Source organism: Rhinatrema bivittatum, chromosome 2, assembly GCF_901001135.1.
Source record: "Rhinatrema bivittatum chromosome 2, aRhiBiv1.1, whole genome shotgun sequence".
NCBI lineage: Eukaryota > Metazoa > Chordata > Amphibia > Gymnophiona > Rhinatrematidae > Rhinatrema > Rhinatrema bivittatum.
This window is the reverse complement of record NC_042616.1, coordinates 279826415-279840102: the sequence shown is the minus strand read 5'-3', so window position 1 is coordinate 279840102 and position 13688 is coordinate 279826415. Positions and strand designations below refer to the sequence as shown.

The 13688-nt window shown below is 48.7% G+C and overlaps 1 protein-coding gene across 4 annotated transcripts in view; it reads left to right on the top strand.

Annotated features, from left to right (window-relative positions):
• The window catches only part of LANCL2 (LanC like 2), a 179615-nt gene that overhangs the window by 85350 nt on the left and 80577 nt on the right, over nucleotides 1–13688 (top strand). For all 4 annotated transcript variants that reach the window (XM_029589566.1, XM_029589565.1, XM_029589568.1 and 1 more), the window contains exons 2-3: nucleotides 4483–4600; nucleotides 12203–12410. In XM_029589566.1, the coding sequence (XP_029445426.1) occupies nucleotides 4483–4600; nucleotides 12203–12410 (326 nt within the window). The remainder of the gene's footprint in view (nucleotides 1–4482; nucleotides 4601–12202; nucleotides 12411–13688) is intronic.

Here is a 13688-nt window from a genome sequence, read left to right as displayed (position 1 = left end):
TGTTGGCCTTACTCAGGTATTGAGTGCCCATGATAGGCGCAGGTCTGTGTCTAAGCCGCATATTTCTGAGAGCATATTGCATGCCATTGAGCGTATATTGTTAAGCCGCATATTGCTGAGCACATTGCATATCATTGGGCGTATATTGCTAAGCCGCATATTGCTGAGAGCACATTGCATATTGTCCAACGTACATTGCTAAGCCGCATATTGCTGACAGCGTATTGCATATCATTGAGTGTATATTGCTAGTCGCCTATTGCTGAGAGCATATTGTATATCATTGAGCAGGTATTACTGCCGCATATTATTAAGCGCCTGTTGTATTAAGCGTATATTGCTGTCGCATATCATTGAGCGCCTGTTGTATTAAGCGTATATTGCTGCCGCATATTGTTGTGCGCCTGTTGTATTAAAGCGTATATTGCTGCCGCATATTATTGTGCGCCTGTTTCATTCAGCATATATTGCTGCCGCTTATTAAGCGCATATTTTTCAATGGAACAGAACGCCTCAGCGGCTTCAGCAGGGGCACCCCTTGCCTCAGGCATTAAAGCCCTCGGCCTCTGCTCTGCATGCCAGCTTAGAGCCACACACAGCGAAGAGCCGGACTCTCTATGTGCCCAATGTGAGGAGGCCGTGGGAGCCTCGGGTCAGGACCAGTCTCAGCCACGATTCGCTGACAGTTTCCCAGGGGCTACCCCGGATTTAGCGGGCTGTCTCGATCAACCTGGAATCCCGGGGGATCTTGTACCCCGGCGATTAGAGACCACCTCCATTTCCTGGGTGGATCTCTTTAAGGGGATTCATGCTTTTGTACAGATGCAAACGGCTTCCTGTCCAGGCCCTGCTGTTCCCACTGTTTCTGCGGGTCCGGCGGCTGCCGCTGCGGTTATGGCTCCAGCGGATCCAGTTCCGGGACCTTCACGCCCTTATCGTGTGCCGGACCTTCCGCCTCCGGACAGTCCAGACCAGTCGGACCCGGATGTTTCACCGGACGAATCCGAACTCCTGGACGAGGGGGAACTTCCCTCAGGGAATGAGCCATATTAGAACCATGAGGCGGTTCTTTCCTAAAGAGGATCTCTCAGACCTGGTGTCTCAGTGCCTGGCGGAGTTGGATATTACGGGTCCCAGGGCTTTGGTACCCTCAGCGCAGAACCCCCTGCTGGAAGGTCTTCGTCCTACAGCACACCATTTTCCATTCTTGCAAGCGGCACAACAACTGATAGATTTAGAATGGGCTGCACCAGCGGCCTCATTCAAAGGGGGTCGGGCCCTGACAGGCATGTACCCCCTGGCACCGGGTATCCAGGAGCTGCTGGCGTGCCCTCAGGTGGACGCCTTGATTAGCGCTGTGGTCAAGCGCACTACCATTCCAGTTGAAGGGGGGGCGGCCCTCAAGGAGCCTCATGACCGGTGATTGGACGCCATTCTGAAACAGACTTTTGAGGTGGCAGCTCTATCTTTGCGGATCGCAACCTGCTGCACAGTGGTGACGTGTTCCTGTTTGTCACAGGTCAAGAACAATGCGCCAGCAGCAGACATGGAGTCAGCTCTCTCGTTCCTTACGGATGCTGCATCAGACCTAGTCCGGACAACAGCCAAGGGGATCTCATCCTCTGTAGCCGCCAGGAGGCAGCTCTGGATCCGGAAATGGTCAGCTGATGCTCCTTCGAAGACACGCCTCACCAGATTGCCCTTTAAGGGCTCTTTCCTGTTCGGTAGCGACCTTGATAGACTGGCCAGCACATGGGGCGCCTCGCCAGTACCTCGACTGCCGGAAGATCGGTTCAGAAGGAACCAGCGCGCCTTTCCAAGGCCCTCCAGGAGCAGAAGCTCACAGCGCTTCACTCCCTACAGGAGTCTCTACCAGGCGCCGCGTCCTCAGGCCAGGAATCAGTCCTTTCGGACCAAGCAGCGCAAGAGGGGAGCTGGCCCGGGCTCAGGTCCCGGCCGCGCCTCACAATGAGAATCCGCCGATTCATCTGGGGGACGGAGCCATAGGGTGCAGGCTAACCCTCTTCTACCCCAGATGGGTCGAGATTTCGTCGGACCAGTGGGTACTCGCCATTATCCGAGAGGGATATTATCTGGACTTTCATCATCTCCCTCCGGACAAGTTTGTGGAGTCTTCATGTCCCATACACAAGAAGGCAGCATTGGAAGCTACCCTGGCAAGGCTCCTGTCCTTGAAGGCCATCATCTCAGTACCTGCCTGGGAAGTGAATTCTGGACACTATTCCATTTATTTCATGGTAGCCAAGAAAGGGGGCACCTTTCGGCCCGTACTGGACCTCAAGTCAGTCAATCGATACTTAAGGGTCCAGAGGTTTCGCATGGAAACTCTGCGCTCCGTCAAGACCGCAGTACAGCCAGGAGAATTCCTCACGGCCTTAGACTTGTCAGAAGCCTACCTGCATATCCCGATCCATCCGGATCATCAGCGCTACCTACGCTTCAAGGTTCTAGGCCGCCACTTCCAATTCTGGGCTCTGCCCTTCGGGTTGGCCACGTCACCGCGGACCTTCACCAAGGTGGTCGTTGTGGTAGCAGCGGCACTCAGACGGGAAGGAATCCTTGTCCATCCCTACCTAGTCGACTGGCTGATCAGGGCGAAATCTCGAGCGGAGAGCCGTCGGACAACCGACAGAGTGATCGCCCTTCTGGATAGCTTGGGCTGGGTAATCAACCTCAGCAAGAGTTGCCTACAGCCTTCCCAGTCACTGGAATACCTGGGAGTACAGTTCGACACCCAGGCAGATACAGTCAGTCTCACTACCAAGAGAAGGTTAAAACTCCAGACGCATATCCAGTACTTGATGGGAGCCAGTCGGCCCATAGCTTGGGATTATCTGCAGGTTCTCGGTCTCATGGCATCCACCCTGGAAGTGGTACCTTGGGCAAGGGCCCATATGAGACCTCTACAACACTCCCTGCTCTCTCGCTGGAGCCCCTGTCTACGGAACTATTCCACGCACCTACCTCTGCCTGCCAGGGTAAGGACCCAGTTACGGTGGTGGTTGCAGTCCAACCACATGAGCAGGGGGTCGAAAATGTCCTCCCCCACGTGGACTCTGCTCACCACAGATGCCAGCCTGAGCGGCTGGGGTGCACACTGCGAAGGTCTTACCGCACAAGGGCGGTGGAACAGAGAAGAGTCAGCGTGGAACATCAACCGTCTAGAGGCTCAGGCAGTCCGATTGGCATGCCTTCAATTTGCTCACAGACTGAAGAACAGAGCAGTCAGAGTGATGTCCGACAATGCCACCACGGTGGCATACATCAGCCGTCAGGGCGGAACCAGATGGTGTTCTTGATGGCTGTATGTTCAGCACGCCGCATCTCAGAGCTACAAGCACTGTCCTGCCGTGATCCCTTTCTCAGAATCACTCCGGAGGCTATCCATCTTCGCACGGTTCCCTTCTTTTTACCCAAAGTGGTCTCACAATTTCACCTTAACCAAACTATATCCTTGCCTACCACGGTGGGATTGAAGAAATCTGAAGAAGGGCGTTTGCTACGCCATCTCGACATAGGCAGACTGCTGCTCAGATATCTGGAAATGACACAAGAAGTACGAAGGACGGACCATCTGTTCGTCCTGCACAGCGGGAAACGACAAGGGGAAGCGGCCTCTCGGCCCACCATTGCCCGCTGGATTAAAAAAGTTATCAGAGCAGTTTACGTGGAGGCTGGGAAGTCTCCGCCTCTACAAGTCAAGGCTCATTCTACCAGAGCACAAGCGGCATCTTGGGCAGAATCCAGGATGCTGTCGCCTGCAGCGACATGGTCCTCCCTCCATACCTTTTCCAGGTTCTACCGTCTGGATGTCCAGGCCAGGGAGGACACAGCATTTGCAAGGGCGGTCCTACATGGTCCTCAGGCAGCCTCCCGCCCAGACTGGGAGTAAAGCTTTTGTACATCCCATTGGTTCTGTGTCCATCTGGCTACACACCAGGAAATGTTGAGATTACTTACCTGATAATCTCGTTTTCCTTAGTGTAGACAGATGGACTCAGCATCCCGCCCAACTGCCTGTGTACATGGGTTTTACCGATTCAAGGTAAGCCATGTCATCTGTTTCCATAAGAGCGTACACTCTACCAGGTGTCAACGCCTTCCAGTTGGGAATGCTGGCGGTCTCCAGCTACTATCAATTGGTCAGGGGAATCCTGTTTCACTTTTCACTGAGCGTCAGTACACACATCCATAACAGCTTTTGCAAGGAAGATTACTAAGTTGCTATGCTTCCTGTGGGGGTATATATACACCCGTGCTGACGTCAGATCCGTCTCCAACTGCTAGCACGAGCATACTATACCCATTCGTTCTGAGTCCATCTGTCTACATCAAGGAAAACGAGATTATCAGGTAAGTAATCTCAACATTAATTCCTCCACAGAAAATTTCACCTATCATGCTTGGCTTTTCTATGCTAAATCTGAGTAATTGGTGTTTTGTTTCATTGTTTCTTCTTAGATCTGTCCTCGTTTCACAAGACGTGTCCAGACAAAAATCAATGATCTCCTTCAGCAAATGGAAGAGGGGCTGAAGACAGCTGACCCACATGACTGTTCCACGTATACTGGTTGGACAGGTAAAGAATGATTCAAGCATCTAGAGGATAAATAAGATTGCAAGATAATTGTTGTGTAATGTACAATAAGGCCTTTCTGGTATAATACCATGTAGTCGTCGTCTTCTCTGCACATGTCCAAAACTCTGCTGCAACACATCATTTCTTTCGCTATCCAAAACCTAAAACTAACTGTACTAAGGGGCAAAATGTAGTGTCAAGCAAGAGTCACATGAACTAGGCTCACACACAGGTTTTCAATCATTGAGCCCCTATGTAGTGTGGGTGTGTGTGTGTGTTTTTGTTTTTTTTTTTTTAAAGGCAGGAGGGTCTACTTTGCAGTGTTCCATAAAAAAATGGTCCCAAAGTACTCAATGCACAGCTTTTAAACTTATGGAACTCTGCAATTAAATCCTAATAAATATAGGTTCTGGTGAAACAACAGTTCTCCTAGGACAAGCAGGATAGTAGTTCTCAAAGATGGGTGACATAATCAGATGAAGCCAAAGCTAGAAGCTTTGACTGGCACACTGAGCATGCCCAGCATGCCACTATCCGCCCATCCACGCGAGGTCCCCCTTCAGTCTTTTTTATCTGTGGTGCATTTGCCTAACTGTTTTGGAGCTCAGTTCTTAAGAGTGGTTTTTCCTTGTTTCTTCCTGGTTTTTTTTCTCTGTCCAAAGGCCGGGTCCCCCTTCTCCGGACAGTGTCCCCTCCTCAGCGCAGTAGGTTAATTTTTATACCTTCTCTGCGGTTGATTCCCGATGCGTCACTCCTGCGGTGGCCGGCTGGCCATCAATTGCTCACCGGTTGTTTTTTCTTTCATGGGGTCATCTGGTTTTCACTGGTGCCCCCAATGCCCGTGGACCATGTCTATCATGGATCCGCATGAGGTTTGTATCCTCTGCCTGGGGCCATCACACGATATCCAAGGGTGTCCACTGTGTGACCAGATGACCCTCAACGGCCATTGTGTGCGTCTTGATATAATAGAGAAACTTTTCTTCTCCAAAAAGATGGCTCCATCCATGCTTGTGCCGGAATCATTGACGCCCTGGGGTCGAGGGGAACCACTCGACATGCTTTCCCTTTCTACTCCCCCAGCGACATTGTCCATGGACCGTGGAGTTGGTGACAGCTCTTCCATGGTCTCTCCACTTTCAAGGGCATCTGGATCCTCAACCTTCTCTGTGCCGGACAAAGACCAGGCCGAGCACAGTGGGAGATCCCGGAAACACTGACACGGTCGCTAACGATGCATAGTACTGATCCCGAGGCAGCTCTGGCGGCTGTTGCGAGGAGGCCCCAGCCTCTGACAGGCCTGGGAGTCCCAGACGATCTCCACAGATACCGATGCCGGTCACCGTGCTTCCTTGGAGCGCCGAGGAAGAGCCGGTGACGCCTCGTCCCCCTCCATCAGTCCTGTCCTCACAGGACTTCCAGGAGGAGTTGGACCACAGGGTGCACTGTGTGGTGCTCCGAGCCCTATGGAGCATTGAACCGCCCCTGCCGCTGGGCTCCATGCTTGTGCTGGAGCCCGCACTATCCATCTTGGTGCCCCTACTCGAGCATCTGGATGTCCTGCTTGGAGCACTCCCGACACAACCAGTGCCCAAGGGACCCTCTGTTCTCCAGCAGCCACCGATGCCTCCCTCTGGTGCGATTCCCATCATTAGGTCCTCCGAGGAAGAAGACGCGCACCGACCACCAGCGCTGTCTAGAGCTGTCCGGTGCTGTCTAGAGCCCTTGTCCGGCCTCCCGAGACTCTCGGTGCCCCCACTTACACCGGGGCCATCTGTGCCATCAAGTTCCCTCGAGGCCCTCTGTGCCTAGTTCCAGGGGTTTGCGCAAACCTCGCCCTGTATTCCGTTCGGAGATGATTCTTCGGAGTCTTCCTCTGCAATTTCTGACAATCCTGTCTTGGAGCCTTCGCCCCCAGAGGAAAGGCGTCTGGCTCCCTCGGAGGACCTCTCCTTCGCGGGCTTTGTACAGACTTTGGCCGAGACCATGCCCTTCCAGCTTCCACGGAGTAGGATGCGCGGCAAAAAATGTTAGTTCCTTGAGAAGTTGGCTGACCTCCCCTGTACAAGAGAATTTTTTGGGGACAAGGTCAGGGATGCTTTGCTTGCTGGGCCACGTATAGCCTCTTTTCATGTTACCCCATTAGAGCACAATGGACGTTGCAGTCTCAATAGCAGCAGGCATCCTATGATCTCGAGGCCCATGTCTCCATCATGCAACCTCTGAGGGTTTCCCTATCTTGGTGGGTGGATCTCTCCAACCTGGAGCGGGGGATCCCCTTCCAGACTGCCTCGCCTCAAATAGTGCTTATGATCGATGCCTCTCCCCAGGGATGGGGGGCCCATGTGGACAACCTCCACACAGAAAGTCAATGGACCGCTCAAGAAACTCTGTGTCAGATGAACTTCTTGGAGCTTTGGACAATTCAGTATTCACTTTGGGCATTCCGAGACAGTTTGTCCCACAAGGTGGTCTGATCTGAACGGACAATCAGGTTACGATGTGGTACATCAACAAGCAAGGAGGCACGGGGTTGTTTGCCAGAAGGCTGTGTAAATCTGGTCCTGGGCTCTATTACAAGGGATGTCCCTGCAAGCAATGTACCAATGAACATGCTGGCAGATCATCTAAGCTACTCCTTTTTTTCAACCGCACGAGTGGTCGCTGGACCTGAAAGTAGCAGCCTGGATCTTCCGCCTGTGGGGAACTCCGGATGTGGGCCTGTTCGCCTCCCTGTTCAACTACAAGGTGAGCAATTTTTGCTCCCTATTCAGGACGGACGGCCATCCACCCACCAATAACCCTCACCCTTCATTGGGGTGTGGGTCTCCTGTACGCGTACCCTCCTCTTCCGCTTCTCATGAAAACTCTCCTGAAGCTCCAGATCCTAGTAGCGCCTCACTGGACCAGGCATATATGGTTTCCTCTCCTTCAGGACTTGTCGATCAGGGATCACATCTGCCTAGGGACTGCACCCGATCTGATAACTCGGATGGCGCAGGGTGCCCTAATTCTGAACCTCTGGGCATTATCCTTGATGGCCTGGATGTTGCCTAATCCTTCAGCCCATGGCTCTTCCAGAAAGTGTTGCCAAGGTGCAGGTAGCTTCCAGGAAGCCTTCAACTAGGAAGTCTTACCAGTTGAAGTGGAAGAGGTTCTCAATGTGGTGTGTGGGACATGGATTAGATCCATTTACATGCCCACTTCCCAGATTCTTGGACTACTTGCGGCACCTTTTCAGAGGCTGGACTTAAAACTACCTCAGTCAGAGTCCATCTGAGCATGATTTGTGCTAATCATCGGGGTACTGCTGGCACGCCCATCTCGGTGCAGCCTATTGTAGGTCACTTTATGTGGGGCCTGCTAAAGCTGCCTCTGTGGCCCCTCCCCCCCCCCATGGTTTCATGGGATCTCAACGTTGTGCTGGCACAGCTCATGCATACTCTTTCAAGGCTATGTGCACCTGTGAGCTGAAAATCCTCACCTGGAAGGTCCGATTCCTGCTGGTGATTAATTTGGCTCGCAGGGTAAGTGAGCTTCAGGCCCTGATTACATACCCACCTTACAAGAAAAGTTTTCATGATCGTGTGGTTCTCCGTATGCATCCCAAGTTCCTGTCTAAGGTCGTGACTGATTTTCACCTTAATCAGTCCATTGTGTTGCCCACCTATTTTCCGAGGCCCCATTCCCTTCAGGGGGAGCGGGCTTTGCATACATTGGATTGCAAGAGAGCTCTGGCCTTGTACTTGGTGCGCTTAGCAGGCCATAGACAGTCCACCCAGCTGTTCATATCTTTCGATAAGAACAGACTGGGGTTTGCGGTGGGCAAACAGACCTTATCCAACTGGCTAGCAGATTGCATCTCATTCTGCTATGCGCAGTCAGGTTTTCAGCTAGAAACCCAGATTAAAGCTCACTATGTGAGGGCTATGGCAGCCTCTGTGGCCCACTTAGGGGCGGTCCCCGTTGGCGAGATCTGCTGGTCTGCGATGTGGAGCTTCCTACGCACGTTGGCTACCCATTACTGCTTGGACAAGGATGGTCGACAAGATGGTAAATTCAGCCAATCTGTCCTGTGCAATCTCTTCCAGACTTAAACCCAACTCTTCCTACCTAAGGGCCCTCCACTTGAGACCAGGCTGTCTCCCTACCTTTCAACAGTAACTCAGTTGTTTTTGTGCCCATTGGCACCTTGTTTGGTACTTGTTGGTCTTGACTGATGCGGGAACAGCCTGGAGCTTGGTATTCATCTATCTGAGGACCACCATCCTGCTTGTGCTGGGAGAAAGCGCAGTTGCTTACCTGTAACAGTTGTTCTCCATCTGTGAGGACTAACATCCTGCTGTCCTAGGAGAACACCTGTTACAGGTAAGCAACTGTACTATATATGTCCTCTTCAGTTAAAGATCTCATAGCATACTCTAAACATGAACTGCATACTGTCCTATGCAGAATCAGAAGATTGTACTGTCGATGGGAGAAGTTACTAACTCCCAGGAGGGAACCTTTATAGAAACTGCTTGAACAAATGTACGATGCAGGCTAGTGTTTCAAAATGATTTGTAGCAGTGTAAGTTCTATTTGACTGCATAATTTCCTGCAGTATCTGTGTTTGTCCTTGAAATGCGGTCAGTAATGTTTTAAGACTTTTTTGCGCTATAAACCTTTCAGCCACATTTCATGGACAGATGCTGGTCTCACAGGGAATTATTAGAAAACAACAAACCTTCCCTCAAATACACAAACATTTGAACTAGGAATATCCAGTTCTTACATCAAACAAATATTTATATATTTAAATGGAGAAGGCATAACCATCATATCGACAGGCTAAACGCTGCAATATTTTTTGCAACTTTCATATGCCTGAATATTAATTTAATCATTAGTTTATGCCTCCTACCACCTTTGAGTTCTAAATTTAGTGATAAAGTGACAATTTAAGTGAAAAGCAAAAAGTAAATTTAAAACTCAAAGGTGGTAGGAGGCATAAACCGATGCATAAAGAAAGGAATCGCCAGAAGAAAAGGAAGACCATATTGCTCTTGTGTAAGTCATTGGTGAGATCCCAGCTGGATAACTGTGTTCAGTTCTGGATACCATAACTCATTGAGAGAATGGAATTGGATCAGAGGAGGGTTGCCAAAATAATTCAGGGCCCGCAACATAATGGAGGGGTAGCCTAGTGAGCTATGAACCAGGAGACCAGGGTTCAAGTCCCACTGTCGCTCCTTGTGACCTTGAGCAAGTCACTTTACCCTCCATTGCCTCAGGTACAAACTTAGATTGTAAGCCCTCTGGGGATAGGAAATACCTACAGTAACTGAATGTAATCTGCTGTGAAGTGCCAAAAAGCACAATATAAATCTAAATTAAATAAATAAATCCCTACTGGCAGAAAGGCATAAAGAACTTTAAAGTACTCTCTCCAGAAGAAAGAAAAGGGGAATATTGAAGATATTGCAGATTCAGATCTTGGTTTTCATTAGTACATACAAGAAAGTAGCATTCTGTACTGAAAAATGAAGCTCAAGGACAAGGGGCCATGACTTGAAGCTGGAAAAAAGAATCTGTGGAAATCTGAAGGGGGTGGTTGGAAGAGTGGCATTTGGAAAGGGGTAGGGGTAATGGTGGTTGGTGAGCTGGACAAGTAGAGGAGAAATTGTTGGTGTAGTAGGCACTCTACCTGTTCAAATACGGGTTTATAGACTCTGTTGAATTGGTTTCAATCATATTTTAGTAATTGGACACAGGTAGGTGGCTTGTATTCCACATTGCATTGCGTTTTGGAGGGGGGTGTCACAGGGGTCGGCACTTTCTTTGGAACTTTTTAATATATATCTTTTGCCATTGGCCTCTTTATTGCAGACCCTAAATGTGAAGTTTATTTATGCGGATGACGTGCAATTCATCTTGCCATGTTCTAATGGGGAGCTCCCAGAGACAGAGTTACAAGTTATTAGGGAAGTGAGGGCCTGGTTAACACATCATTATTTGTTCCTAAACATAAAAAAACCCAAAGATTTTCTAGATGGGAAATTGTTTTGAGCGGAGGACCTTACTGAAGTACAGTTGGCGGATGGACTGACTGTCCTGATTCAGGCAGAAGTGAAAAGTTTGGGAGTCTTTTTTTGAACTCTCAGTTGTCTATGAAGCAGCAAATTCGACATATTTTTAAAGTAGCCTTTTATAAATTAAAAATGGTCAGGCCATTGAAGTCCATTTTACCTTATGATCTTTTTTGCACAGTGTTACAGGCCTTAGTTTTGAGTCATATAGGTTTATTGCAGTGTCTTGTATATCAGCCTGCCTGAGAAGTTAATATGTATTTTATAATTGGTTCAGAACATTACTGCCCGGGTGATTATGACCTCTCGAGGAGAGAGAGCATGTCACTCTAGTGTTGTGGGATCTCCACTAGCTTCCAGTTAAGTGGAGAATTAGATTCAGGTTACTGACTATATTGTTCAAAGTGTTGAGAAATTCTCATTCATGCATTTTAAGAAGTTTCATCATTTGGTACAGAGAAGGGCAATCAAAATGATAAAGGGGATGGAACAGCTCCCCTATGAGGAAAGGCTGAAGAGGTTAGGGCTGTCCAGCTTGGAGAAGACGGCTGAGGGGGATATGATAGAGGTCTTTAAGATCATGAGAGGTCTTGAACGAGTAGACGTGACTCTTATTTACACTTTTGGATAATAGAAGGACTAGGGAGCATTCCATGAAGTTAGCAAGTAGCACATTTAAGACTAATCGGAGAAAATTCTTTCTCACTCAACGCACAATAAAGCTCTGGAATTTGTTGCCAGAGGATGTGGTTAGTGCAGTTAGTGTAGCTGGGTTCAAAAAGGGTTTGGATAAGTTCTTGGAGGAGAAGTCCATTAACGGCTATTAATCAAGTTTACTTAGGGAATAGCCACTGCTATTAATTGCATCAGTAGCATGGGATCATCTTAGTGTTTGGATAATTGCCAGGTTCTTGTGGCCTGGTTTGGCCTCTGTTGGAAACAGGATACTGGGCTTGATGGACCCTTGGTCTGACCCAGCATGGCAATTTCTTATGTTCTTATGGTACACCCTGAACTGGTCCTTAAGATCAGAAGGTGCCCATTTGCTGGTCCTCCCTGAAGTTAAATAAGTGTGAGAAAGTTCAGATAAGAGCTTGAGTTTTTTCTTCTGTAGCAGTTGCAGAGTGGAATAGGTTGCCAGTAGAGCTTCATGAGCAGCAGGATATTAAATTGTTTAGAAAAGGTTTGAAGTCTTTGTTCTTTCCCCCTGGAAATGCTTCTGCTCAATCTGGGTAAACTTGTTCACACACAAGTGATGTGCACTCATAAGTTTACCTGTATATTGGACAGGCAGTTTTGTAAAGGGCCATATCTGTGGGTAAAGCACTGTTTTACCCACATAAAAGCCTTTGAAAATCTCCCTCTACACGTGTCTATGCAGTACTGTTTATATGTGGTTATGTGCTACAAAAATTATTTATAATGAGAGAAGAATCTCCTTTCCTTTATTAACCCTTTTTCTATCTCTTACTCTTTCTCCTTCTTTGCATATTGCTCCATCTCGCTTTTACCTTGCTGGTTGGATGCACCACAGGCACGGCCCTTTTGTACCTGCAGATGTACCGTGTTGCAGGAGATGCATCTTACCTACAGCGATCCCTGGATTACGTGAGAAGGATTCTTCGCAATCTGAATGGACGAAGGGTCACCTTTCTCTGTGGCGATGCTGGCCCCCTGGCTGTTGGCGCAGTGGTGTACCACAAGCTGCAGAATGAGAAAGAATCGAAAGACTGCATTACAAAGTAAGGAATGAATTTTCAAACTGGTTTTGTGTGTAAAAATAGCATGAATGCTGTTTTTTAACCTTCGAAAATACGGAAGTATGCTCAGTTTCACATGTATATTTTACTGATGAGAAAAAGGGGTGGGGCAAGGGTTCTGAAGTATGTATGGTAGTTGCTATTTTATAAGAGATACATATTTACATTGCTGAACTTGTTTGTAAACTTTACACCTGCTAATTGACTCATGCAAATGAAATCAGAATTTCTTAGCAATTGGATAGATGGATCCAGAACCAGAGAATTATGCACCTCTACCAGCAGATACAGACTGAGCAAAGCTGACATCACGGTATTATATATATCCCTGCACTGACATCAGTCTGCCAGTATTTTCCATCTCCCCCAGATGGTGGATGTGCATCTCCCTGCTGGGTATTGCCGTAAGAGGTTTTTATAGAAGGAGAAAAGAAAGAAGTTTATTGCCCCACTCTCCTGTGGTGATACCTTATGGTCCCTTCCTCAGTCGAGTTTCCTGAGGTGATTTCTTCAAATTCTTCCCTCAGATGAGTGCCTTGGTCTGGTAGCTGGTTTTTGCTGACATGGACTTAGCTGTAAAAAAAAAAAAAAAAAAAAGACAAGTGGGGGCAGGAAGCTGAGTACGGTGGTGAAGGTCTATGCTCTCTCCCCTCGTAGCCAGAGACCGACTCTGTACTCGGCCGGAACGAGCTGAGCTCAGGTAAAGAGTATTTAAAGATTACATTTAAAAAAAAAAAAAAAAAAAAGGGGGGGGGGAGTTTATTTTAGGGATTCCTCTCCTCTCCGGTCTCCATACTCGACACGTCCATTCCCACCTCCGGGGTAACTTGGGGGATTCGGGCAGATTGGCAGGTTGAGCAGCCTTCTGGGCTAGACCCTTTTCTCAGGCTTATATTTTTTGCTGCGGTGGTGTTTGTGCTTTTTTTTTTTTTTTTTACTGCACATAAGACTGCTCTCTTCAGACACATCGGTTTGCCCTTGCATACCCGGCTGTGCATCTAAGTTATGCGCCTAGCTGAGCACTCAGTTGGGTGCATAGGGACGCCTAGCTGTGTGCTCAGTTGTGCGCGTAGGGGTGTCTGTGTGTGCACAGTGGTATGCTTAAGGATGCCTAGGCGGGTGCTCAAGTTGCATATGGAGTGAGCGCACAAGTAGATGTTTAACTGAATGATGTATTTCCTAGTGTGTAGCAGATGGACTCAAAACAAATGGGTATAGTGTGCTCGTGCTAGCAGTTGGAGACTGATCTGACGTCAGCAC